Source organism: Xiphophorus maculatus, chromosome 15 (assembly GCF_002775205.1).
Source record: "Xiphophorus maculatus strain JP 163 A chromosome 15, X_maculatus-5.0-male, whole genome shotgun sequence".
In the NCBI taxonomy this organism is placed as follows: Eukaryota; Metazoa; Chordata; class Actinopteri; order Cyprinodontiformes; family Poeciliidae; genus Xiphophorus; species Xiphophorus maculatus.
In genome coordinates, this window is record NC_036457.1 from 3,351,280 (window position 1) to 3,365,062 (window position 13,783).

At 38.9% G+C, this 13,783-nt stretch overlaps 2 protein-coding genes across 4 annotated transcripts; both read left to right on the forward strand.

Annotated features, from left to right (window-relative positions):
* The first annotated feature begins 835 nt into the window (after nucleotides 1–835).
* On the forward strand, nucleotides 836–4,706 carry LOC102216983 (cytochrome P450 2K1-like). The gene is made up of 9 exons (XM_005816417.2): nucleotides 836–1,101; nucleotides 1,167–1,329; nucleotides 1,407–1,556; nucleotides 1,633–1,793; nucleotides 1,882–2,061; nucleotides 2,408–2,549; nucleotides 2,672–2,856; nucleotides 3,756–3,897; nucleotides 3,977–4,706. Exons 1-9 carry the CDS (start codon nucleotides 898–900, stop codon nucleotides 4,162–4,164), a joined length of 1,515 nt encoding a protein of 504 aa, XP_005816474.1. The 5' UTR covers nucleotides 836–897; the 3' UTR covers nucleotides 4,165–4,706.
* Nucleotides 4,707–6,699: 1,993 nt separating this feature from the next.
* On the forward strand, nucleotides 6,700–13,783 carry LOC102217229 (cytochrome P450 2K4-like). 3 transcript variants are annotated; one of them, XM_023347666.1, is made up of 10 exons: nucleotides 6,703–6,968; nucleotides 8,454–8,616; nucleotides 8,703–8,852; nucleotides 9,375–9,535; nucleotides 9,621–9,803; nucleotides 10,766–10,907; nucleotides 11,025–11,209; nucleotides 12,264–12,405; nucleotides 12,475–12,693; nucleotides 13,004–13,783. In XM_023347666.1, exons 1-9 carry the CDS (start codon nucleotides 6,762–6,764, stop codon nucleotides 12,660–12,662), a joined length of 1,521 nt encoding a protein of 506 aa, XP_023203434.1. In that variant the 5' UTR covers nucleotides 6,703–6,761; the 3' UTR covers nucleotides 12,663–12,693; nucleotides 13,004–13,783. The 3 variants fall into 3 exon arrangements, with proteins under 3 accessions (XP_023203435.1, XP_023203434.1, XP_023203433.1); XM_023347665.1 differs by having other exon boundaries at nucleotides 12,475–13,783; XM_023347667.1 differs by lacking the exons at nucleotides 12,475–12,693; nucleotides 13,004–13,783 and having other exon boundaries at nucleotides 6,700–6,968; nucleotides 12,031–12,354.

Below are 13,783 nucleotides of genomic sequence, written 5' to 3' on the forward strand. Positions count from 1 at the left end.
CATTTTGAAGTATCACAATAGAAAAGATTGATGGTATTGGCAAAATATAAAATAACGTTTTAAGCTTCACAAAAAAATGTTTTCATGCTCGTTTGAGGCTTTTGGTTTTTCCTTAAGAGTTAAAGCACTTAAGGGGAAATGGACACACAGTTATCAAAAAAGTTCAGATGTCTAGAATGATCCCATCCTCTGGGGGTCTGTGCCACGCCAGAGGCACGAAATTCAAAAAATGTCAAGGATTATCTCCATTTTTCTAAGATCTCTTTCTAGGTTGCAGCTTCTACTTCCTGTTTATCACAGTCCTGCGTAACATCAACATCTGACGAAATTACGCTTTGTGTAGCCTGGCTAATGAAGGATCTTTAACATTATTAATGATCCTGCAAAATTCAGATGAGCTGATGATTAACTCCTACCAGTAGCAAGAAAGGGCCAAACTAAAGGAAGGCACCAAAGCCGTGATCATGGAGGAAGCCTGGAGAAACCCAGATCTACCAGAGATCCCAGGTTCAGACAGCACAAAGACGCTGCAGGTACAAACCAGCACAATCTCACAATACTAGGAGGAAAGGAATACATGAAACGCAATAACTAATTGGCTGTGGGACTTCCTGTTACAAACAAACAAAATGCACAACCAACCATACATTGTGATCACTGACAAGCAGCAGAAGACAGTGATTGTGACTGAGGAGCTATAGAAGACAATAGAAACATTAAAAAGAGAGAGACTTTATCATGTGTGTAGGTGGTGTCACAGACTAAAGTCCTGATTGTTTATGAGTGTTACGTAAGACTTGTGTCGTTATAAAACTGCTCTCTGACTCAGTTCAACACAACAGCGTTGCTCTCTTTAGTGAAAGCAGTTTGATCCTGTGTACGGTTTGCTTTAGTATCATGGGAATGTTGGATATTTTGCTCCAGGACTCCATTTCTTTCTCTCTGTTTGTGGGTCTTGTAGTTCTTCTGATTTATTTCACTGCCTCATCAATATTCAGATCCCAATGGCAGAAAAACGAGCCACCAGGACCCACACCGCTTCCCTTCCTTGGGAATATGCTGCAGATTGACTTGAAGAAACCCTACAAAACATTAATGGAGGTGAGACAGATACTTTTGTCCACTAAATTCTTTTTCCTTAAACCAATTTTATTTTCTTCTACTAGTTCTACAGGAAATATGGGCCAGTTTTCACTATTTATCTGGGTCCTAAAAAAGTGGTGGTCCTGGCAGGATACAAGGCAGTGAAGGAGGCGCTGGTCACCCACGACGATGTGTTTGGGGACAGAGATCCACTGCTGATTTTTCAGGAACTCAGTAAAGGACACGGTAATGACAGAAATGAGTAGGTTTTTAATCCTCAGCACCTTTTTTCAGTCCATTAATAATCTTGTTCTTTGCATAAGGCGTAATCTGGAACAATGGAGATGCTTGGAAAGAAATGCGCCGCTTCTCTTTGACCAACCTACGAGACTTTGGGATGGGGAAGAAGGTCTGTGAGGATAAAATCATTGAAGAATCTCAACACCTCATTGAAGTGTTTAAAAAACATAAAGGTAAAAAAAAATCTCACTAATGATATCTAGAGATGATGCAGCAAAATATATTCTGATTTCTTCCCCTGGACTCCAGGAAAGGCTTTTGATACATCCCAGTCCTTAGGCTACGCTGTCTCTAACATCATCTGCTCCATGGTTTATGGCAGCAGATTTGAATATGATGATCCAGAGTTTACATCTATGGTAAACAGAACAACTAAAGGTGCAATCATGTTTGGCTCTCCCTCAATACAAGTAAGTTTGCACTTTTATATTTTAAACCAGTTTAATTCTGCAGAATATTTATCTATTAATTAGAAAAACATTCTTCTCTATATCACAGGCCTACAATACCTTCCCCACACTTTTCAAAAGGAGTGCCAACAGAAGGATCCTTCTGGAGATGAATGCTGCCAGTCAAAAACAAAACCTTGCCCTCTTCAGTAATTTGAAAGAAACCCTCAACCCACAGATGTGCAGAGGATTAGCGGACGCCTTTCTGGTTCAGAAGCAGAAACTGGAGGTTAGGAGATGGAGAAACTTAGGAAATTGTTTAAAGTGTATGAAAAATATACCAACATTAACTTTGGTTCATCATTTCTAGTCATGTAATATTTGTTATGCATGTGACAGTGAGGCAGTAATAGACTGTCAGGTTTAACTGAAGCAGTTAACCAATGTCAGAAGGCTGGTTGTTTTTCTACAGTGTTGGAAAAAAATATAATAGATCGATCATATTGGTAAACGGGGCGCCGTTATGAAGAAACAAATCCAGCTAAAGTTATTTTCTAAGTATTAATTTAAGATACATTTGTTTAGACTGCATGAAGCTGCATCACATCCAGCTGCTGTTCTGTGTTTGTGTGCAGGAAGCTGGAGTTGTTAACAGTCAGTTCCATGATGACAACCTTTACACAACCGTCTTAAACCTGTTTGCTGCTGGTACTGAGACCACCTCCACTACACTCAGGTGGTGTCTCCTGTTCATGGCCAAGTTCCCACAAATACAGGGTAAAGATCTCTGCTCTCCACACAAACACACAAACAAGCTGCTTCAACAGCAAATTACCACTGGAACCAAACTGGGATTTCCTGAGAATGTAATCAGTTGATCTGTTTTCTTTCTCAACAAGACAAAGTTCAGGAAGAGCTGAGGCAAGTCATAGGAGACCGTCAGGTTCAGGTGGCAGACAGGAAAAACCTTCCTTACACTGACGCCGTTCTCCACGAAACCCAGAGGATGGCAAGCATCATTCCAATGTCACTTCCACACAAAACCACTCGGGACATCACATTCCAGGGTCATTTCATCAAGAAGGTAGGACTGGGTGAAATACGTTTTATAAAACAGCAAAGATCTCCTGTCTGAGTCCTTTCAGTTGGTCAGTTACTGCTTTCAAACTCAACCCAAAGCAGCTATTAAGCAACATAATTTATTTTGTGGAGCCATTTCACTGCTGTTGGTTGTGTATGTAATAATGACAGAGGAAGACTCCCTCATCAGTTTAATCTTCACATCAAATTAAAGATGAAGATGGAGAGAAACTCTTTACCGTCAGAAATAACACGAGGCTTTCAGCTTTGAAAGCTGCTGAGCTATTAGCTGCTAGTAGCAATTTTTGTTGCCGGCTTTCTTTACTAGCAGTAAAAGTGCAATGTGCAATGCAAAGATGGATGTTGGGTTGAAAAGTGACTGCAAATTGTTCAACTTTAATTCAAATTATTTGGGAGAGAGTTGAAACTCAGGAGTGTTGCTGAACATGAATCCACAGACAGACAGAAAAGGTCAAACATTAGGAATGACGTCCCAAGGCCCCGACCTCAATATTTGTGGATCATGTTCAAAAACTAGATCTGGGTCAATAAACCAATCAGTTTATTGGAAATTCTGCAATTCTCCTAAGGTTTGTCTAACATCCCCTCAGTACTATGTATGGTTACATAGTTTTACAAAAAATTGGGAAGATGATATTATTCATAAATGTTACAATGATGACATCAGGTGTGACATATCTCCTATCTCCCTGTCATTTGTGTTTAGTGTGAGCATTAACTGCTCTAAAAATGGCTAAAGATTACATTAGCATAATAAGTACATGTTAATACCACTTTGAAAATGTTAGCCAGCAAGATTTACACTCTAAACAGTCCTTCACAGTAAATACAGTCCTAGCAGCAGCGTTTGTTTCAGCCGGTAATCTGGTGTGATTTCTGCAGGGAACTACAGTTTATCCTCTACTGATGTCTGTCCTCTGTGATGAGACTGAGTGGGAAAAACCTCACACCTTTAACCCTCCACACTTTCTGGACAAGGATGGAAAGTTCAGGAAGCGAGATGCCTTCATCCCATTTTCTGCAGGTTTGTAGGTTGATTAAAGCCTGTTCAGATTAAATATGTTGATAAAATGTCGTACTAATATTATATTTGTCCCTCTCAGGTCGCAGGATTTGTCTCGGAGAGAGTCTGGCCAGGATGGAGCTCTTCATTTTCTTCTCCACCCTCCTGCAGCACTTCCATTTCTCTCCTCCACCTGGAGTTTCAGAGGATGAACTAGAGCTGACGCCGCACACGGGCATCACGCTCACACCGTTACCTCATAAGCTCTGTGCTGCTTCCCGCATGTGACGAAAATAAACATGTTTCTATGTGTGGAGGCTGTGAGGCAAAGATTATCAACAAACAACATGAAATAAACATTTTATTTCTATGTGTAATCATCAGACTGTGATAAAAGTGTATTAAACACCAACATCCAAAAATCATATTTTTGGTGATAGATATGAATTCAAACAAATATTTTTGGAATTGCTTCCTTTTTTTTTTTTAAATGACTTTATATGTCACAGCAGACAAATGGTTCAACAGACACACTCACTGATTTATTATGGACAGTTTATCTATAGAGATTTGAACAAAGAGAAAATATGTTACTTGTTTAAAAAGAGCATCAGAATGTGGAAGAGAAATTATTAATATGACTTTTAATGTCTCAACACACACACACACCAAAACACATGACTGGTCATGTCACCATATGAACAAACCAATCATTGTGATTTTGTTGACATGTCATTGTTTCAGACAGAATATGATCTCACTGTGAAATAATAATGATTTCCCTGCTGAACTGGACCAGACCTCAGAGCCTGAATAAAACTGGCAACAGAGTGTTAGCATCCAGCATCAGGAGCTAAAGTTAGCTCTATTTATCTTTTATGGACTGAAATAATCCATCTTTATACATGAAAATAAAAAAACAAACTAAAAGATTACAAACTTAAAGATAAGTATCTGAACTAAATCTATTTGCAAAACCTCACTTTTTTCTAAGTGTTTCAACTACATACTGTTAACAACAATATGAGGAAATGCTGCATCTGTCCACTAGGTGGCAGCTGAGCAAAATAAAAACACCTCAGATCATAAATGATCTAAGAAAATACAAATAAATGTTTGTAAAATATGACAATAACAAAACATGTCCTTCTATCGCTCTAAGTATTTACATGCTACAGTCTACACCAGGAAATGAGCAAAAAAAACAAAGGAAAAAATGACCTGAGCATCAAGAACTAACATAAAGTTTCCTCTGATTTTCTACCTGAACTGTATTGATTTTTCATCAGTAACGTTCCTCTGGTTTAAAAGCTTGCACCCTATCGGTATCCCTGTGATATTTTACAAATCAACAAATTCTGTCTCAAGTTAAAAATATCAAGTGTAAAATGTAACATTTTAGCTCTGGTGTGACCTAAAAGATCAGGATTCAGCTTCCAAGGGATGGAAAAACAGTCTGCGCTAAATAAACATTCATGTTGTGCAACAAGAATATCAAAGTTTACTGTGAATCTTTTACCTTGGTAATCTATTATACTTTGAACTAAATAAATGATTGTCAGACGGTTCAGAACAGCTCAAACATGTTTGCATATAATGCAGCACAACATCCTCAGCCTGGATAGTTTCTTGTTTTTATTTTTTATTTTATTTTTATTTTTTGCAATAAAGTGCAAGTTTTAATATCTGTCGCCTTAAGATTATTTAATCTTAAGGTGACAGAATAAAACAATATTAAAACTTGAACTTTAGGGCCAAATATTGGAGATATATGATTATGCAGTTTAGAAGAAGTGCAAAATAAGATTAAACTGCTCACTTTGAAGTCAAAAACTGTAAAATGTTGCAACTTCAGGGATCATAAAATGTCTTAGGAAACAGACTAATTTTAAAAAATGTTTTTGTTAGTTTGGGTATGACTCTGTAGAAATGAGATTTTTTCTTATGAAGGTGTAGAAACCTGATGCCGTCTAAGATCATATTGAAACAGGACAAAACAGAGGGCAAAACACCTAAACTGTCTGGTTTCAATGCAGTGGAGCAAACGATCTACATGCAGTTATAAACTTAACAAATCCTAATATAAATGTATATTTATACATACATATAGGTTCTGGTGGTCTATAGCCACCACAACCTTTAGGGTCTGAAAACATTTTCTGTGGAAAGAGTCAAAATCACATGTGAGCATTTCATGTGTGTTCTCCATGCAGGAGACATTTTAATGTTGTGTTTACCCAGAAAGACTGAACTGAAGGGCTTGGTGTATCTGAAAAAAACCGCAGGCATCCGATCAAAGATGTGGCGTCCTTTTATTATCATTCAACTTACAATTCTTGATGCAGCAAAACAAACCAGTAAACAGAAAATATCAAACTTAGAACTCCTTTCTGATAATACAGTTGCTACAACTACTGAACTACTGCAAAAACTATATGAAAAACATGTTCTGCCCCCTTCTAGAACATTCCCACCCATTAAGGCTCTGATAGGTTGTTGTCGACCATGATTGACAGGCAGACCAGCCAATCACGGTTCAGACAAGCCTACAAGGCGAAGTCCAGCGAAGCTGTGGTATTTTCCACAAAGACGTTTCCATGAAGTAATCAGAAAAGATATGTGCATGTGTGTTTTTGAAGAGTGTTAAACTTCAAAAAATTTTCTTTTGGCTCATTTTGTTTCTTAATATGCACAACTTACTTGGGTTGTTTCTGACATCTGATATAAAATACTGCATATACATTTTTTTGGAAAAAAAAAATCTGAACTGCCTGCTGCAAACCACATGCTCCACCTCCACCTGTACCTTGGACTTTGCTTCAAATCAAATATATGTCCTAAAGTAAAGCTGGTGCACAGCAGCAGGTATTAAACGTGTTGCAGTGATGGGAGCGATGGAGGTTTTTCTCCAGTCATTCAGCCCAGTTTCAGTTTTAGGTTCTGTGGTTTTAATAATCATTGGGTTTCACTTTTTCCTCTCCAAGTCCAGGCCTCAGGGCCACAGACAGGGACCACCAGGACCAAAACCCCTTCCCATCATTGGCAACCTGCTGCAGCTCGATGTTAAGAGACTTGACCAAGCATTCCTGAAGGTGAGACACAACTGATCTCAACATTCCTCTCTACTATATTTCATGTATTTTTGCAATTTACTTTCTTTTAAACTATTATATATCTTGTTTTTTTATCCATCCTTGCCCAGAACAAAAAATGGGCCCCTGTTGCACTAAAACCTGATTATGTTAAAGGACTTATATGCTGTGTAACTAATAGTATTCTAGTATTATGAAGGAAATCCAGTCATCACAAGGGCATATTCTAGGTCAGGTGATCTGACTTATCAAACATTGCAGTTTATTTTATTATTCAAAGTTTTCTATCTAAGGAAACCGAGCAGATTGAATCAAGACATTAACTTTGCAGCAACCCATCATACTGAGCATGCATGCAGTGACAGAGAAGATCAAAACTCCCCTTAAACAGAACCTGGTTCTGCCAGGTTCAGCAGAACCAGAACCTGGCTCAGACAGGCTGGCTGGGCAGCTTGACAGACTCTGTGGTTTCCTGCTCCATTCTTCACTGTGTTAGGGGGGGATGTCAGTCCTGCTGCAGCACCAGCAGGACTGACATTATAGTAATTATAGTAACAATTATAGTAACAAAAACACACTATTTCATTATAAAGTTGTGATTTTTTTTACGATAATATATATTTGATGTATGTAGATATCATTTTTTATATGGGAATAAAAAAGAAAAAAGAAATTGCTCTTGGGGGCCCCCTGGTGGCCGCGGTATGTCACGCTTGATCCAGACCTCCAAAGGTCTGGTAGAAGATAAGTTAGTTAAACAACGTTGCAAAAAAGGACTTACCCTTCAGGAAGAGAGAAAAGAAAGATGAAAATAGAAAAAGAGCCCAGCATCAGGTTTCAGTCAAACCTCTCACTGTAGAGCAGAAGAGGACAGAGGCTGATTTTTAAACCTTTGCTGAGGAAGATAAGATCAGGGGATAAGATCAATCTGTATGGAAGTATCGGCCAATCATGGTACTATGAATGTATCTGTATGTTATACTGTACATGCATATAGGCTATAATGTAAACATCTCTATCAGAGATGCAATAAGTTCATAATAAGTGTGTAAATGATCTAATCATCTGATTGTTGATTGCAGCAATCCAGATTATTAGCAGAAATAGAGGGCCCCAAAAGCAAGATTTGCTTAAGGCCCTATGGAAGCTTGGGCCGGCCCTGGTGGGAATACATGTCTGGGTTTGTGGGAATGGGGGAGACATCAGAGATCCTTGGGGGGCTGGGACTGTTTTGTCTCAACTGTACCATCTGGACTTTTTCTGGGCCTGTCTCTGGATTGGGTCAGGGACTGGACACCAGGTGTGGGGGTTTTCCACAACCCCAATGTCTCCTTGCTATCATGGTCGAGGCTGTGGATAGACTTGGGGCCTTGTGAGCCATTTGGGGTTGGGGCTGGCATTCTCTAAGGGTCATTTGATTTTTGGATTACTGCTTATAGTGGCTGGCCCTTATAATTTGCATTTTCTTTATCTCTTTCATCATAGCTTTCTAAGACGTATGGATCTGTGTTCACTGTCCACATGGGACCAAAGAAGACAGTGGTCCTCACAGGGTATAAGACGGTGAAAGAAGCATTTGTCAGTTATGCTGAGGAGTTTGGAGAACGGGTAGCATCCACCGTGACTAAAGAAGCAAACCTGCATCACGGTACAGGTTTACAATTTCAGACAAGTAATGCTTCACATGTAGAGAAGTTAGTTTGCTGATTTATCTTATTAAACTGTTTTAAACAGGTATTGTATGGACCAATGGAGACTCCTGGAAGGAAATGCGCCGCTTTGCTTTGACCAACCTGAAGGACTTTGGGATGGGAAAGAGAGTATGTGAGGAGAAAATCATTGAGGAATGTCACATCCTCATCCAGAAGTTAAAGGAGTTTAAAGGTAACAGCAGAAAGAAATAAGATATTTATTGAAGAAGAGCACATGTATTTAAGTTTTCAATAAAATGATTGAGTTTTGTGGCTCATTGTGAGACGTTTTGTGCAATCTGTGTCCTACGTATCATGGAAAAAGGCCAGAGATTTTTCAATTTGTGGAATCAGTGCAAAAGTTTCATGGAGGAGTCAAGATTACTGGACATTTATAGTCAAACTTTTCCCTAATTCTGTCAACAAATATAAAAACATACTTGGTATTGTACAGGAGAACTAAGGCCCAAAAAATCTTGAATATATTTTTTGTACTGTAGTTGCTTAAGTAGTTTTTATTTTTACTTTTTTAAATGCTAATCTAGAATGACTAATTGTTGGCAGATTTCCCCATGAAAAGTTTTTCTTCATCTTGAGGCATTATAGTTAACTGCTGCTCAGAGTTACTCTTTGCAGTCCAACGTCAAAGTAAAACAATTCTCTGAATAGAGTTAATAAAGTGTTGAATAATGATTTTCTGGTTCCTTTGCTGCAGGTGAAGCTTTTGATTTGTCCCAACATATGAACAATGCAGTTTGTAATGTAATCTGCTCCATGGTTTATGGCAAAAGATTTGAATATGATGATCTAGAGTTCACTAATGTTGTAAATCGAACAACCCAAGGCCTTCAACTGTTGGGCTCGCCAGCAATAAAGGTGTGACTGGACTGTTTTAAAGCATAAAATCTGCTAACATTGGACTGAACAGAGAAGTCACTGTTTATATTGTGTTCATCATCAGCTGTACAACATGTTCCCAAAGATTGGCAAGCTGGTGTTTTCAGCCAGAAAGAAAATGAGCGATATATTTGCTGCCAATAAACAGCATCATCTGATGCTGCTGAACCGTTTGAAAGAGACTCTCAGTCCACAGATGTGCAGAGGAGTTGCAGACGCTTTCCTCATCCGTCAACAGCAACTCAAGGTCAGAATGACTGTAAATCCCACAATGCACTGCATTAATCTACTTTCAGCTTCAATAGGAAGAGGTGTTTCAGGAAGGAAACTCTGACCATGGGCAGGTTAAAACCTAGGACTAAGACAACACTCATTCTGTTTGCAGCATTGCTGCATCAGTAGTGGATCTCTGCTTGCACTTGTCATTCATTAGGACAACATGGAGGACAAAGTGTGTTAGTCTCTCACCCCTTTCCTCTGCTGGCAGAGAGAGAGAGTCACTAATTGTTCAGGAGCTTTGGAAGAAATATAAAGTTTACGGTTTTGTTCATCCAGTATCTATAATCCTGGCCTAAGGAATAAACCCGATTCCTGGTTTTATTTAGAATTCTGCAGAAGGAACATTGGAATTACAGGTTCCCCAAGAATGCTGATTACTGGCTGCCAGTTCAGCGAAGGGAGAAAAGCAGCTTTTTCAGCTCTGAGAAGCACATGAATACTGGCCACTGACCAGCCAAATGCCACTGATCTGAGCTAAGAGGACATCCCAACCGTCCATGATGACCTGTGCTACCCACACATAGCTACCTGAACTGAAAAGCAGATTCTGGTTGCAGCTGTTTTAGCCTCCAGCCTCTAATAGGAAACAAACATCTGGTCAAGCACTGTAGCCCATTTGAAAACAGAGCTGATGTGCTTCAAAGCTAATGTGTGCTAGTTGACAACACACTGCAACTGTTGGCCAAGCTTCTGGATTTACAGTTTCTTATTCCTCATCTGGTTTGTGAATTAGAACTTTCTCTATAATTAATGAAGCATATGAACATTAATGCAGATTAAGGAACAGAACTTTCATCTTTTGTGCTGTTTATAATTGCTTTGTGCTTGTTTTATAACTTCGTTGACATAATCATATTTTGAGCACAAACTGTTAATACGCTCTCAATGAGTTTTTGGATGATGTTCTGAAAACCAGCTGATCTTCTGCAGGAATCTGGGATCACCGACAGTCACTACCACAACGACAACCTGCTGGTGACTATTATGAACCTGTTTAGTGCCGGAACTGAAACAACATCAAGTACACTGAGATGGGCATTCCTGTTTATGGCCAAATATCCAAAAATACAAGGTGAGGAGTAATATCTACTTCTGGATTTTCTTTAAATATTACAATAAGCAGAAGTCCTTTGGTTTCTGCAGAGAGTAATTATTGTGCCATTGTCATTTACTGACTTTGCTGTTTCAGACCAGGTCCGGCAGGAGCTGAGGAATGTGATCGGAAGTCGGCAGGTTCAGGTTGAGGACAGACAGAACCTGCCTTTTACAGACGCCGTCATCCACGAGATACAGAGAATGGCCAACATCCTTCCTCTGGCTATTTCTCACAGAACTAGCCAAGACATCACGTTTCATGGTTATTTTATTGAGAAGGTAGGAATGTATACTTGAGGATACATTACCATGAACCTCATTTTTAAGCTCATTGTTGGAGGTCTCTGCCAGCTTGACTGGTCAGATCAAGTTTACATGTAAGGCACATTTCAGCAACAAGGCAATTCAAAGTGCTTTACATGATTAGAAGGGAAATAAAACAAGTAAGACAAAAATTTGACGTTGTGATGAACTGGAAAATGACGGGTTGGAAAAGACTGATCTGTCTTCCTGCATATACGCTCTTTAGTTCCCTGTTACTTTGTTGGATTCTCCCACATGTTCCCTTGAGTTCTGTGTCACTGTTGATCTGCTCCACATGGACTGACCTTATCCATTAGTTCCTATATTGATCTTCATTAAATTGCACCATGAGACTACTGCTGTCCTCTCTGGATTTTGGTCCATGACACCTTCAACCTGCTTTTGGCACCGGATGCTTTTTTTATTCTCAGAGCAGAAAAAGTTTGATATAAATAATTTTCCTCCAGATTTTTCAATACAGGATCTATTGGGTTTGAAGAGATGATTACACAGTCAGAACATTCTGTGAAAGTTCACTGAGCTGGGATGCAGCGGTGCTGTTGCATCATTGGACTTGTCTGGTTCTGCATCCATCAAGTGGGATGATCTTTGACTCAGATTTGGAAATTAATAAAAAGGTCAATGCAGTATTCCAGTCTAGCTTTTATCATCCGAGGCTAATTAGCAGAATCAAGGATTGTTTTACCCATTAAGAAAGTTTTCCATGCTTCTATGCTGGGCTACTGCAATTCCCTCTCCACTGGGATATTGATCAGTCTTTTCTTCACCCTCTTCAGATAATTAAAAATCCAGCTGGGTCACTTCAGGAGGAAGTTGATTAGGTCTTGCAGATTACTGTTGGATATGGAAGTGAAGCAAACAGGTTTGGGGGAGGAATTGTCTTTGTTACCAGGTAACTTTATGTCAGTCAATTTTGAATCAGTGGTAAGGTGGTCTCATTTCTATGTGTTCAAAAATCCATTAAATTGAAAATGTGTCATGTAAATGATGACTGATTTGTGGTTTTTAGGGAACTCCAGTAATTGCTGTTTTAACGTCCGTCCTGCAAGATGAGAACGAATGGGAGAAACCGAACGTCTTTTATCCAGGCAACTTCCTCAGCAAAGATGGGAAGTTCCTCAAGCGAGACGCCTTCCTGCCTTTTTCAGCAGGTCAGACTGATTATTGTCTTATATAGATCCTTACTCTACAGGCATTGGCTGAGGATGTGTTTCTAATAGGTCGCAGGGTTTGCCTTGGAGAGAGTCTGGCCAGAATGGAGCTTTTCATCTTCTTCGCCACTCTCCTGCAGCACTTCCGATTTTCTCCTCCACCTGGAGTTACAGAGGAAGAACTCGATCTAACTCCACGAGTTGGTGCTACTCTGAGCCCTCAACCTCACACGCTCTGTGTTATCCCTTTAAATTAAGGAGGAACCTACAGTATATGTGAAAAAAATGGTACTTTATACCTAAAAGAAATCAAAGTAAATGTCCTAAAATAGAGAAAATTTGTTTTTAATGTGAAATCTTTACTCCACAAATATCCACCATCAATCACCATCACCATGTATTCAGATGTTTTGTATCTTCATCAAGTCAAAGTTATTATTTTTGGACAAGCTAAGCTAACTTTCAATGACATTTTGTGCTGTGAAATGAATGATGGTTATGCTGGACCTCCAGCCTTGTACGAGTCAAACTGCAGGAGTTTAGTGTATAACTGCTGAATCAACAATCCACTGCATTTAAAACAATTTGATTCCATCAGAAGGAAGAGGAGGAGTTTCAGGAAAGAAAGTCTGTGATGGAAAACTTAAAACTCTGGAGCCAAGACAAACACACCCTCGTTGCAGCATCGCTGCATCAGGACAGGATCTGTCTTTCACTCGTCGTTCGTTTGGGCGACATCAGCAAAACCTGAAACCTAAAAATCGATTCTACAAAAGGTAATGGATATCCAATTCAGTCAAACTATAGACCATTGCTTCATCAAAATAAAGTTGTGTCTTTGCACTGTGAAATAATACCTGGAATGCATACAAAGTGTCAATTAGTGTAAATTAATCTTCATTCATTTAGAGCTTAGTACAATCCCTGGTCTTTACATATTCATACAAATTACTATAGATCTTTCTATGGGTTATTTCATCTTTTATTGCTTAAATCTGTGTTAGGTAAAACTAATTAACACTCTCCAAATGTATTTGTCTGAACAGACGGTTACTTGATTTTGTGTGTTTATAGTAAAATTCAAAACAAAAAGGTTAATAGAAATGTTTTATGTTCTACAAAGTAAATTGAAGAATGTCTGTTAATGTAGTTAAAATCTTTACATTTCAGAGAAGAGGACATCTTTCCCAATCTGTTTTTCAGTCAGTCCTGCCAAGAATGACTTACTTCTCCTCCTATATTTAACCTAGGCAAAATTGTTCTTTCAGGTCCAGTAGCTCAAACATTAGTGAGAGAATCTGTTCGCATAAGAGCTTTACTAAGAAATGATGAAATGCCTAAGATGTACATACCTATTAAAATTTAACATTGAGTAATA